Consider the following 13,211-nt stretch of genomic DNA (forward strand, 5'->3'; position numbering starts at 1 on the left):
CAATCTCTCTCTCTCACACTCCCAATCTCTCTCTCTCACACTCCCAATCTCTCTCTCTCACACTCCCAATCTCTCTCTCTCACACTCCCAATCTCTCTCTCTCACACTCCCAATCTCTCTCTCTCACACTCCCAATCTCTCTCTCTCACACTCCCAATCTCTCTCTCTCACACTCCCAATCTCTCTCTCTCACACTCCCAATCTCTCTCTCTCACTCCCAGTCTCTCTCTCACACTCCCAATCTCTCTCTCTCACACACTCCCAATCTCTCTCTCTCTCTCACTCCCAATCTCTCTCTCACTCCCAATCTCTCTCTCACTCCCAATCTCTCTCACACTCCCAATCTCTCTCACACTCCCAGTCTCTCTCTCACACTCCCAGTCTCTCTCTCACACTCCCAATCTCTCTCTCTCACACACCCAATCTCTCTCTCACACACTCCCAATCTCTCTCTCTCTCACACTCCCAATCTCTCTCTCTCTCACACTCCCAATCTCTCTCTCTCACACACTCCCAATCTCTCTCTCTCTCTCTCTCTCACTCCCAATCTCTCTCTCACACTCCCAGTCTCTCTCTCACACTCCCAGTCTCTCTCTCACACTCCCAGTCTCTCTCTCACACTCCCAGTCTCTCTCTCACACTCCCAGTCTCTCTCTCACACTCCCAGTCCTCTCTCTCACACTCCCAGTCTCTCTCTCACACTCCCAGTCTCTCTCTCACACTCCCAGTCTCTCTCTCACACTCCCAGTCTCTCTCTCACACTCCCAGTCTCTCTCTCACACTCCCAGTCTCTCTCTCACACTCCCAGTCTCTCTCTCACACTCCCAGTCTCTCTCTCACACTCCCAGTCTCTCTCTCACACTCCCAGTCTCTCTCTCACACTCCCAGTCTCTCTCTCACACTCCCAGCCTCTCTCTCTCACAACTCCCAATCTCTCTCTCACACTCCCAACTCTCTCTCACACACCCAATCTCTCTCACACACCCAATCTCTCTCACACTCCCAATCCACTCTCACACTCCCAATCTCTCTCACACACTCCCAATCTCTCTCTCACACTCCCAATCTCTCTCTCACACTCCCAATCTCTCTCTCACACTCCCCAATCACTCTCTCTCACACTCCCAATCTCTCTCTAACACTCCCAATCTCTCTCTCACACTCCCAATCTCTCTCTCACACTCCCAATCTCTCTCTCTCACACTCCCAATCTCTCACTCCCAATCTCTCACTCTCACTCCCAATCTCTCTCTCTCACACACTCCCCAATCTCTCTCACACACCCAATCACTCTCCACACACCCAATCTCTCTCTCACACTCCCAATCTCTCTCTCTCACACTCCCAATCTCTCTCTCTCACACACTCTCAATCTCTCTCTCACTCACACTCCCAATCTCTCTGTCTCTCTCACACTCCCAGTCTCTCTCTCTCACACACTCCCAATCTCTCTCTCTCCTCACACACCCAATCTCTCCTCTCACACACTCCAATCTCTCTCTCTCACACACCAAATCTCTCTCACTCACACACTCCCAATCCCTCTCACTCACACTCCCAATCTCTCACACACACTCCCAATCTCTCTCTCTCACTCTCTCTCTCTCTCTCACTCCCAATCTCTCTCTCACACTCCCAGTCTCTCACTCTCTCACACTCCCAGTCTCTCACTCTCACACTCCCAATCTCTCTCACTCTCACACTCCCAAACTCTCTCACACACTCCAATCTCACTCACACTCCCAGTCTCTCCTCACACACCCCAAACTCTCTCTCACACACCCAAACTCTCACTCACACACACTCCCAATCTCTCACCACTCACACTCCCAATCACACTCACACTCCCAATCTCTCTCTCTCACACTCCCAATCTCTCTCACTCACACTCCCAATCACCTCTCTCACACTCCCAATCTCTCTCTCTCACACCCAATCTCTCTCTCTCACACTCCCAATCTCTCTCTCTCACACTCCCAATCTCTCTCTCACACTCCCAATCTCTCTCTCTCACACTCCCAATCTCTCTCTCTCACACTCCCAATCTCTCTCTCTCACACTCCCAATCTCTCTCTCTCACACTCCCAATCTCTCTCTCTCACACTCCCAATCTCTCTCTCTCACACTCCCAATCTCTCTCTCTCACACTCCAATCTCTCTCTCTCACACTCCCAATCTCTCTCTCTCACACTCCCAATCTCTCTCTCTCACACTCCCAATCTCTCTCTCTCACACTCCCAATCTCTCTCTCTCACACTCCCAATCTCTCTCTCTCACACTCCCAATCTCTCTCTCTCACACTCCCAATCTCTCTCTCTCACACTCCCAATCTCTCTCTCTCACACTCCCAATCTCTCTCTCTCACACTCCCAATCTCTCTCTCTCACACTCCCAATCTCTCTCTCTCACACTCCCAATCTCTCTCTCTCACACTCCCAATCTCTCTCTCTCACACTCCCAATCTCTCTCTCTCACACTCCCAATCTCTCTGTCTCTCACACTCCCAATCTCTCTGTCTCTCACACTCCCAATCTCTCTCTCTCTCTCACTCCCAATCTCTCTCTCACACTCCCAATCTCTCTCTCTCTCACCCTCCCAATCTCTCTCTCACACTCCCAATCTCTGTCTCTCACACTCCCAATCTCTCTGTCTCTCACACTCCCAATCTCTCTCTCTCCCACTCCCAATCTCTCTCTCTCTCTCACTCCCAATCTCTCTCACACGCCCAATCTCTCACTCCCAATCTCTCTCTCTCTCACACTCCCAATCTCTCTCTCTCACACACTCCCAATCTCTCTCTCACACACCCAATCTCTCTCACACACCCAATCTCTCTCTCACACACCCAATCTCTCTCTCACACTCCCAATCTCTCTCTCTCACACTCCCAATCTCTCTCTCTCACACACTCTCAATCTCTCTCTCTCTCACACTCCCAATCTCTCTCTCTCTCTCACACTCCCAGTCTCTCTCTCTCTCACACTCCCAATCTCTCTCTCTCTCACACTCCCAATCTCTCTCTCTCACACTCCAAATCTCTCTCTCTCACACACTCCCAATCTCTCTCTCTCTCACTCCCAATCTCTCTCTCACACTCCCAGTCTCTCTCTCTCTCACACTCCCAGTCTCTCTCCAATTCCAATTTTCCAATTAAAATGCTTTATTGGCATGAAAGTTTACAGAGAACCATATTGCCAAAGCTTACATAGCAAAAAGGTACAGTTTTCCAACATTCTGTAGGTGTCAATCGATTTGACATTTGTTGGGTACATACAATATTACTTTTAAACAATATTAATTTTAAACAGTCTTTGTACTTCATTTGGTACGTTCAATATTAATTTTAAACAGTCCTTAATTTTAAACAGTCCTCAGGTTGTGACATGTTGTTACATATTTGGCCCCAAGGTATGGTCTGTCTCCTTCTCCGAGGACTAATCTCAATTTTGACAGATCATCCAATTCCTTGAAATCTGGGGTTGTTTGGCTTAGCTTGTTGAATAATATGTTTCTTGATGTGTTGAATTTTTCGCATTTTAGGAGGAAATGCATTTCTGTTTCAACCTCGCCAGCCAGACATTGATCGCATATTCTCTCTCACACTCCCAATCTCTCTCTCTCTCTCACTCCCAATCTCTCTCACACTCCCAGTCTCTCTCTCACACTCCCAATCTCTCTCTCACACACACCCAACCTCTCTCTCACACACTCCCAATCTCACACTCCACACTCCCAATCTCACTCTCTCACACTCCCAAACTCTCTCACTCACACTCCCAATCTCTCCTCTCACACTCCCAACTCTCTCTCTCACACTCCCAATCTCTCTCACACTCCCAATCTCTCTCTCTCACACTCCCAATCTCTCTCTCTCACTCCCAATCTCTCTCTCTCACTCCCAATCTCTCTCTCTCACACTCCCAATCTCTCTCTCTCACACTCCCAATCTCTCTCTCTCACACTCCCAATCTCTCTCTCTCACACTCCCAATCTCTCTCTCTCACACTCCCAATCCTCTCTCTCACACTCCCAATCTCTCTCTCTCACACTCCCAATCTCTCTCTCTCACACTCCCAATCTCTCTCACACACTCCCAATCTCTCACTCTCTCTCACACACCCCAATCTCTCTCTCACACTCCCATCCTCTCTCTCTCTCACACTCCCAGTCTCTCTCTCTCACACTCCCAACTCTCTCTCTCACACACTCCCAATCTCTCTCACACTCCCAGTCTCTCTCTCACACTCCCAATCCTCTCTCTCACACACCCAATCTCTCTCTCACACACACACCCACTCTCTCTCTCTCACACTCCCAACTCTCTCACACTCCCAATCCTCTCTCTCACACTCCCAATCTCTCTCTCACACACTCCCAATCTCTCTCTCTCACACTCCCAATCTCTCTCTCTCACACTCCCAATCTCTCTCTCACACCCCAATCTCTCTCTCACACTCCCAATCTCTCTCTCACACTCCCAACTCTCTCTCACACTCCCAATCTCTCTCTCACACTCCCAATCTCTCTCTCACACTCCCAATCTCTCTCTCACACTCCCAATCCTCTCACACACACTCCCAATCTCTCTCTCACACTCCCAATCTCTCTCTCTCACACTCCCAATCTCCTCACTCACACTCCCAATCTCTCTCTCACACACTCCCAATCTCTCTCTCTCACACTCCCAATCTCTCACTCTCACACTCCCAATCTCTCTCTCTCACACACCCAATCTCTCTCTCTCACACTCCCAATCTCTCTCTCTCACACTCCCAATCTCTCTCTCTCACACTCCCAATCTCTCTCTCTCACACTCCCAATCTCTCTCTCTCACACTCCCAATCTCTCTCACTCACACTCCCAATCTCTCTCTCTCACACTCCCAATCTCTCTCTCTCACACTCCCAATCTCTCTCACACTCCCAATCTCTCTCTCTCACACACCCAATCTCTCTCTCTCACACTCCCAATCTCTCTCTCACACACTCCCAATCTCTCTCTCACACTCCCAATCTCTCTCTCTCACACTCCCAACTCTCTCTCTCACACACCCCAATCTCTCTCTCTCACACTCCCAATCTCTCTCTCTCACACTCCCAATCTCTCACTCTCACACTCCCAATCTCTCTCTCTCACACTCCCAATCTCTCTCTCTCACACTCCCAATCTCTCTCTCTCACACTCCCAATCTCTCTCTCTCACACTCCCAATCTCTCTCTCTCACACTCCCAATCTCTCTCTCTCACACTCCCAATCTCTCTCACTCACACTCCCAGTCTCTCTCTCTCACACTCCCAGTCTCTCTCTCTCACACTCCCAATCTCTCTCTCTCACACTCCCAATCTCTCTCTCTCACACTCCCAATCTCTCTCTCTCACACTCCCAATCTCTCTCTCTCACACTCCCAATCTCTCTCTCTCACACTCCCAATCTCTCTCTCTCACACTCCCAATCTCTCTCTCTCACACTCCCAATCTCTCTCTCTCACACTCCCAATCTCTCTCTCTCACACTCCCAATCTCTCTCTCACACTCCCAATCTCTCTCTCTCACACTCCCAATCTCTCTCTCTCACACTCCCAATCTCTCTCTCTCACACTCCCAATCTCTCTCTCTCACACTCCCAATCTCTCTCTCTCACACTCCCAATCTCTCTCTCTCACACTCCCAATCTCTCTCTCTCACACTCCCAATCTCTCTCTCTCACACTCCCAATCTCTCTCTCTCACACTCCCAATCTCTCTCTCTCACACTCCCAATCTCTCTCTCTCACACTCCCAATCTCTCTCTCTCACACTCCCAATCTCTCTCTCTCACACTCCCAATCTCTCTCTCACACTCCCAATCTCTCTCTCTCACACTCCCAATCTCTCTCTCTCACACTCCCAATCTCTCTCTCTCACACTCCCAATCTCTCTCTCTCACACTCCCAATCTCTCTCTCTCTCACACTCCCAATCTCTCTCTCTCTCACACTCCCAATCTCTCTCTCTCTCACACTCCCAATCTCTCTCTCTCTCACACTCCCAATCTCTCTCTCTCTCACACTCCCAATCTCTCTCTCTCTCACACTCCCAATCTCTCTCTCACACTCCCAATCTCTCTCTCTCACACTCCCAATCTCTCTCTCTCACACTCCCAATCTCTCTCTCTCTCACACTCCCAATCTCTCTCTCTCTCACACTCCCAATCTCTCTCTCTCACACTCCCAATCTCTCTCTCACTCCCAGTCTCTCTCACACACTCCCAATCTCTCTCTCTCTCACACTCCCAATCTCTCTCTCTCTCACACTCCCAATCTCTCTCTCTCACTCCCAGTCTCTCTCACACACTCCCAATCTCTCTCTCTCTCACACTCCCAATCTCTCTCTCTCTCACACTCCCAATCTCTCTCTCTCTCACACTCCCAATCTCTCTCTCACACTCCCAATCTCTCTCTCACACTCCCAGTCTCTCTCTCACACTCCCAGTCTCTCTCTCACACTCCCAGTCTCTCTCTCACACTCCCAGTCTCTCTCTCACACTCCCAGTCTCTCTCTCACACTCCCAGTCTCTCTCTCACACTCCCAGTCTCTCTCTCACACTCCCAGTCTCTCTCTCACACTCCCAGTCTCTCTCTCACACTCCCAGTCTCTCTCTCACACTCCCAGTCTCTCTCTCACACTCCCAGTCTCTCTCTCACACTCCCAGTCTCTCTCTCACACTCCCAGTCTCTCTCTCACACTCCCAGTCTCTCTCTCACACTCCCAGTCTCTCTCTCACACTCCCAGTCTCTCTCTCACACTCCCAGTCTCTCTCTCACACTCCCAGTCTCTCTCTCACACTCCCAGTCTCTCTCTCACACTCCCAGTCTCTCTCTCACACTCCCAGTCTCTCTCTCACACTCCCAGTCTCTCTCTCACACTCCCAGTCTCTCTCTCACACTCCCAGTCTCTCTCTCACACTCCCAGTCTCTCTCTCACACTCCCAGTCTCTCTCTCACACTCCCAGTCTCTCTCTCACACTCCCAGTCTCTCTCTCACACTCCCAGTCTCTCTCTCACACTCCCAGTCTCTCTCTCACACTCCCAGTCTCTCTCTCACACTCCCAGTCTCTCTCTCACACTCCCAGTCTCTCTCTCACACTCCCAGTCTCTCTCTCACACTCCCAGTCTCTCTCTCACACTCCCAGTCTCTCTCTCACACTCCCAGTCTCTCTCTCACACTCCCAGTCTCTCTCTCACACTCCCAGTCTCTCTCTCACACTCCCAGTCTCTCTCTCACACTCCCAGTCTCTCTCTCACACTCCCAGTCTCTCTCTCACACTCCCAGTCTCTCTCTCACACTCCCAGTCTCTCTCTCACACTCCAGTCTCTCTCTCACACTCCCAGTCTCTCTCTCACACTCCCAGTCTCTCTCTCACACTCCCAGTCTCTCTCTCACACTCCCAGTCTCTCTCTCACACTCCCAGTCTCTCTCTCACACTCCCAGTCTCTCTCTCACACTCCCAGTCTCTCTCTCACACTCCCAGTCTCTCTCTCACACTCCCAGTCTCTCTCTCACACTCCCAGTCTCTCTCTCACACTCCCAGTCTCTCTCTCACACTCCCAGTCTCTCTCTCACACTCCCAGTCTCTCTCTCACACTCCCAGTCTCTCTCTCACACTCCCAGTCTCTCTCTCACACTCCCAGTCTCTCTCTCACACTCCCAGTCTCTCTCTCACACTCCCAGTCTCTCTCTCACACTCCCAGTCTCTCTCTCACACTCCCAGTCTCTCTCTCACACTCCCAGTCTCTCTCTCACACTCCCAGTCTCTCTCTCACACTCCCAGTCTCTCTCTCACACTCCCAGTCTCTCTCTCACACTCCCAGTCTCTCTCTCACACTCCCAGTCTCTCTCTCACACTCCCAGTCTCTCTCTCACACTCCCAGTCTCTCTCTCACACTCCCAGTCTCTCTCTCACACTCCCAGTCTCTCTCTCACACTCCCAGTCTCTCTCTCACACTCCAGTCTCTCTCTCACACTCCCAGTCTCTCTCTCACACTCCCAGTCTCTCTCTCACACTCCCAGTCTCTCTCTCACACTCCCAGTCTCTCTCTCACACTCCCAGTCTCTCTCTCACACTCCCAGTCTCTCTCTCACACTCCCAGTCTCTCTCTCACACTCCCAGTCTCTCTCTCACACTCCCAGTCTCTCTCTCACACTCCCAGTCTCTCTCTCACACTCCCAGTCTCTCTCTCACACTCCCAGTCTCTCTCTCACACTCCCAGTCTCTCTCTCACACTCCCAGTCTCTCTCTCACACTCCCAGTCTCTCTCTCACACTCCCAGTCTCTCTCTCACACTCCCAGTCTCTCTCTCACACTCCCAGTCTCTCTCTCACACTCCCAGTCTCTCTCTCACACTCCCAGTCTCTCTCTCACACTCCCAGTCTCTCTCTCACACTCCCAGTCTCTCTCTCACACTCCAGTCTCTCTCTCACACACTCCCAGTCTCTCTCTCACACACTCCCAGTCTCTCTCTCACACACTCCCAGTCTCTCTCTCACACTCCCAGTCTCTCTCTCACACTCCCAGTCTCTCTCTCACACTCCCAGTCTCTCTCTCACACTCCCAGTCTCTCTCTCACACTCCCAGTCTCTCTCTCACACTCCCAGTCTCTCTCTCACACTCCCAGTCTCTCTCTCACACTCCCAGTCTCTCTCTCACACTCCCAGTCTCTCTCTCACACTCCCAGTCTCTCTCTCACACTCCCAGTCTCTCTCTCACACTCCCAGTCTCTCTCTCACACTCCCAGTCTCTCTCTCACACTCCCAGTCTCTCTCTCACACTCCCAGTCTCTCTCTCACACTCCAGTCTCTCTCTCACACTCCCAGTCTCTCTCTCACACTCCCAGTCTCTCTCTCACACTCCCAGTCTCTCTCTCACACTCCCAGTCTCTCTCTCACACTCCCAGTCTCTCTCTCACACTCCCAGTCTCTCTCTCACACTCCCAGTCTCTCTCTCACACTCCCAGTCTCTCTCTCACACTCCCAGTCTCTCTCTCACACTCCCAGTCTCTCTCTCACACTCCCAGTCTCTCTCTCACACTCCCAGTCTCTCTCTCACACTCCCAGTCTCTCTCTCACACTCCCAGTCTCTCTCTCACACTCCCAGTCTCTCTCTCACACTCCCAGTCTCTCTCTCACACTCCCAACCTCTCTCTCTCTCTCTCTCTTTCTCCTTCCCTCTCTCTCTCTCTCTCTCTCTCTCTCTCTCTCTCTCTCACTCCCAATCTCTCTCTCTCTCTCTCTTTCTCCTTCCCTCTCTCTCTCTCTCTCTCCTTCCCTCTCTTTCTCCTTCCCTCTCTTTCCTTCCATCTCTCTCTCTCTCTTTCCTTCCATCTCTCTCTCTCTCCTTCCCCCTCTCTCTCTCTCCTTCCCCCCCCCTCTCTCTCTCTCTCCTTCCCTCTCTCCTTCCCTCTGTCCTCTCTCTCTCCTTCCCTCCCTCTCATTCCCCCTCTCTCTCCTTCCCTCTCTCTCCTTCCCTCTCTCTCTTTCCCCCAGTCGCTCCCTCTCTCTCTTCCAACAACAACATGCCCTCGAAAAAGCCTCGGCACCGCCGGGCACCCCCAGCTATGTATATATAAAACGGCTCTTCTGTCTGTCTGTCCCAATGTCTGTCTGTCCGTTCTCTATACGTTTGAAAGTTACAGAGCGTACCGACGCGCGCGTCGCCTCAAAAGAAAGCTTGCGATTCCGGACCGGTCATAGGCGTATTTACGTTTCGGCCGGACAAAAACCGCGCCCGCGGTATCTGAAAAACGTTCAGCCTTCCGCTCATTAGCATCTCATTAGCGACCGTGTGACGTCGAGGTCGACCAATCGGACGGCGGGTTCCTTCCTACAGTTGAGTGTCGAGTGACTCGACGATTGACCAATCCTACGCTTCGGTGACCTGACCGGTCGACTAATCGGTGCGTGTGTGGGCGGGCCTTATCCTTCTGAACTGAGGTGAGTGGCCGCCATCTTGATTTTTCACGATTTTTTTCCCCACACTTTCAGTGTGTTAGGGAAGTAAGGTAAATATTTGAATTATGTGTTAGGGAATTAATTAACAATTTATTTTGAGTTTTATATTGTGTTTAGCAACGCCCCCCCCTCCTCCTCACCCTCGCGCAGGGGGGACTCGGGGCCTGAAGCTCAAAAAATTTCTCTCTCTCTCTCTCTCTTTCTTCCCTCTCTCTCTCTCCTTCTCCTCTTCCCTCTCTCTCTCCTTCTCCTCTTCCCTCTCTCCTCTTCCCTCTCTCCTCTTCCCTCTCTCCTCTTCCCTCTCTCCTCTTCCCTCTCTCTCCTTCTCCTCTTCCCTCTCTGTCTCTCTCTACTTCCCCCTCTCAGGTTTCACGGTGTCGCGGACGGAGCGCGGGCGGGCCGCCCGAAGTTTCCCGCTCGCTAACAGCCGCCCTTGCCTGCTCCCCGCGGGCCGCCTCGCGCTGACCGCGCGTGCGCCGCCCGCAGCGGCCGTCCATCAGCCGCGCGATACGCGGGGGACCTCAGCTCCGGTCCGTCCCGGCCTCAGAACCCGACCGCGCCTTAAGCGCTAGGCCCCGCACGGCCGCTATCGCAACGGCACCGGACCTCAGGCGCTAGGCACGGAGTGGGGGAGGGGAGGGGAGGGAAGGGAGGGAGAGGACATGACAGGGAGAGGGGGGACACACGGGCAGGGAGACCAAGCGCCCCAAAATTGCCCTCGCAACGCGGGGCTCCCCAGCTAGTTTAATATAAAGCAGAATTAACTGGATAGACCCAACATTACAGCGCCTGAAATCAGTGCATGAAGTATATTGGAATTTACCATTGTATAGTGAAGATCTAAAATTCCTTGTTTAGCTTGTTTGAATTGTGCTATGTAAACATAGAAACATAGAAGATAGGAGCAGGAGTAGGTCATTCGGCCCCTCGAGCCTGCTCCGCCATTCAATGTGATTATAGCTGATCATCCAAATTCAGTACCCGGTCCCTGCTTTCTCCCCATACCCCTTGATCCCTTTAGCCTTGAGAAATATATCCAACTCCTTCTTGAATATATTTAATGAATTGGCCTCAACTGCCTTCTGTGGTAGAGAATTCCACAGGTTCACCACTCTGGGTGAAGAAATGCCTCCTCATTTCTATCCTAAATGGCTTACCCCTTATCCTTAGACTGTGACCCCTGGTCCTGGACTCCCTGACCATCGGGAACATCCTTCCTGCATCTCGTCTGTCTAGTCCTGTCAGAATTTTATAAGTTTCAATGAGATCCCCTCTCATTCTTCTAAACTCCAGCGAGTATAAGCCCAGTCGATCCAATCTCTCCTCATACGTCATTCCTGCCATCCCAGGTATCAGCCTGGTGAATCTTCGCTGCACTCCTTCCATGGCAAGAACATCCTTCCTCAGATAAGGCGACCAAAACTGCACACAATACTCAAGATGTGGCCTCACCAAGGCCCTGTACAACTGCAGCAAGACATCCTTGTTCCTGTACTCAAACCCTCTCGCTACGAAGGCCAACATACCATTTGCCTTCTTAACCGCCTGCTGCACCTGCATGCTTACCTTCAGCAACTGGTGCACAAGGACACCCAGGTCTCGTTGCACTTCCCCTTCTCCCAATCTATTGCCATTCAGATAATAATGTGCCTTCCTGTTTTTGCTACCAAAGTGGATAACCTCACATTTATCCACGTTATATTGCATCTGCCATGCTTCTGCCCAATCACCCAACCTGTCCAAATCATCCTGGAGTTTCTTGGCATCCTTTTAAACCAACACAAATTTATAAAAAGAACTTCTTGATTGCCAAAGTTGTTATTGAAAAGAGGAGATTACTAATTGCGAGCCACTGTTGACTGTTTTAACATTTCTCTCTGGGATGAATCAAGAATGGTATTGACAAATACCTAGGACCAAACCATAAGACTGAGCAGAAAATCAAAAGGACGAGTTACAATTTTGGGGGGAGGGGGGTGACGGTTTACAAATCTGTGAGTATATCCTTTTGCATTATGAACAAAACCATGTTTCTGTTTTATAGTTGGGGAAATGTGTTTTTTAAATTGAGAATTATTTTATTGTTTGTGTGCTTAAGTGGTGCCAGTCTCCCATTCACCAGCTATTTTGATAAACTTGATTTGTTTTAATCAGGATATTCTTGTGCCAGAGGCTTCTGAATTTGAGCAGTGGGTGGTAGAGGGGATGGCATCAGAGCATCCAGTTGCTGCTATTATCCCAAGATGGAGTATGCTGACCACACTTGATATGAGTCGTAACCAGATATCCAATATTGATGAATCTGTGGTAAGGAAAGATAGTTATGTTTATGCATCCAACACATGAAAAGGCCATTGGGCCCATATGTGGTTACCAATGTTTGGCCGCAAAGTAATCCGGAAGGTCCCATGCAGGCCGCTCACTGGCTTTTAAATTGTAAATACCGCTGTCTTTCAGCTGACTACATTCTGTGCTCCCAACTATCCATTCTCCTTTTCTCTTGCTTCCCTGCACCTCCAGAGAGAGGCAGAACATCAGGAGTTCTGTCAAATTCCTCCCCAACCCCTCATGAGTGATCAGGCAAGCACCAGGCTCCCAAATTGTAAAGCTTACTGCTTTGTGATGTGACGATTTATTTATTCATTCTGTTTGTCCCACTGATCCTGCTTATAGGCACGGGGGAATCCGAGGTCAATTTGTAACCCTTTTGTCCATTTGCTGTGAGAGGTGGCTCTGGCCTGCTGGCAGATCTTTGTGTTATCAACTGGTAGCATTGCTTCCCTGGCTATTGCTAGGCTATTGCTCTGTAGAATGCTCTGGGCCTTTGCATCCTTGGTGATCCAAACATTAAGATCACAGCTGTTGAAATCTTTTTGCTTGTCCCCTTCCATTTTATTACTAGTATTAAAATGGGTGGGATTGCCTGAAAAGTTTGTAGTTTAATATAAACGCGGGAAGCAAAAATAGTGAAGTAACTTAAAAATAAAGAGCAAAATTATCGGACGAATACAGTGACATTGTGGATTGGGACACGGGTACACAGTGGGAGGCAAAGATTTCAGTTTCACGTTTCAGCTAGGTTGTTTTAGGCCTCTTAAAGGAGGTGTAAAAGTGAGCTACTTGCCTGTCCTTGATGGGAGAAATGGGATGTAGAATCATGCGAGTGAAAACTAAGGACTTGTCATTAATTGGAAAATAATTATCCTGGGAAATATTTCATTTTATAG

The 13,211-nt window shown here is 50.3% G+C and overlaps 1 protein-coding gene across 3 annotated transcripts in view; it reads left to right on the forward strand.

The window, feature by feature from the left end:
• nisch (nischarin) overlaps positions 1-13,211 on the forward strand; it is a 71,911-nt gene that overhangs the window by 24,106 nt on the left and 34,594 nt on the right. For 2 of the 3 annotated variants that reach the window (XR_015080058.1, XM_086001824.1), the window contains exons 8-9: positions 11,877-11,978; positions 12,139-12,291. Coding sequence is in view for 2 of the 3 variants with exons in the window: in XM_086001824.1 (XP_085857950.1) it covers positions 11,877-11,978; positions 12,139-12,291 (255 nt within the window). In the remaining variant the exon portion in view is untranslated. The remainder of the gene's footprint in view (positions 1-11,876; positions 11,979-12,138; positions 12,292-13,211) is intronic. The other variant, XM_086001825.1, reaches the window with a different exon arrangement.

This window comes from Somniosus microcephalus, chromosome 11 (assembly GCF_052327205.1).
Source record: "Somniosus microcephalus isolate GS21.2 chromosome 11, FLI_Smic_1.0, whole genome shotgun sequence".
Classification (NCBI taxonomy): domain Eukaryota; kingdom Metazoa; phylum Chordata; class Chondrichthyes; order Squaliformes; family Somniosidae; genus Somniosus; species Somniosus microcephalus.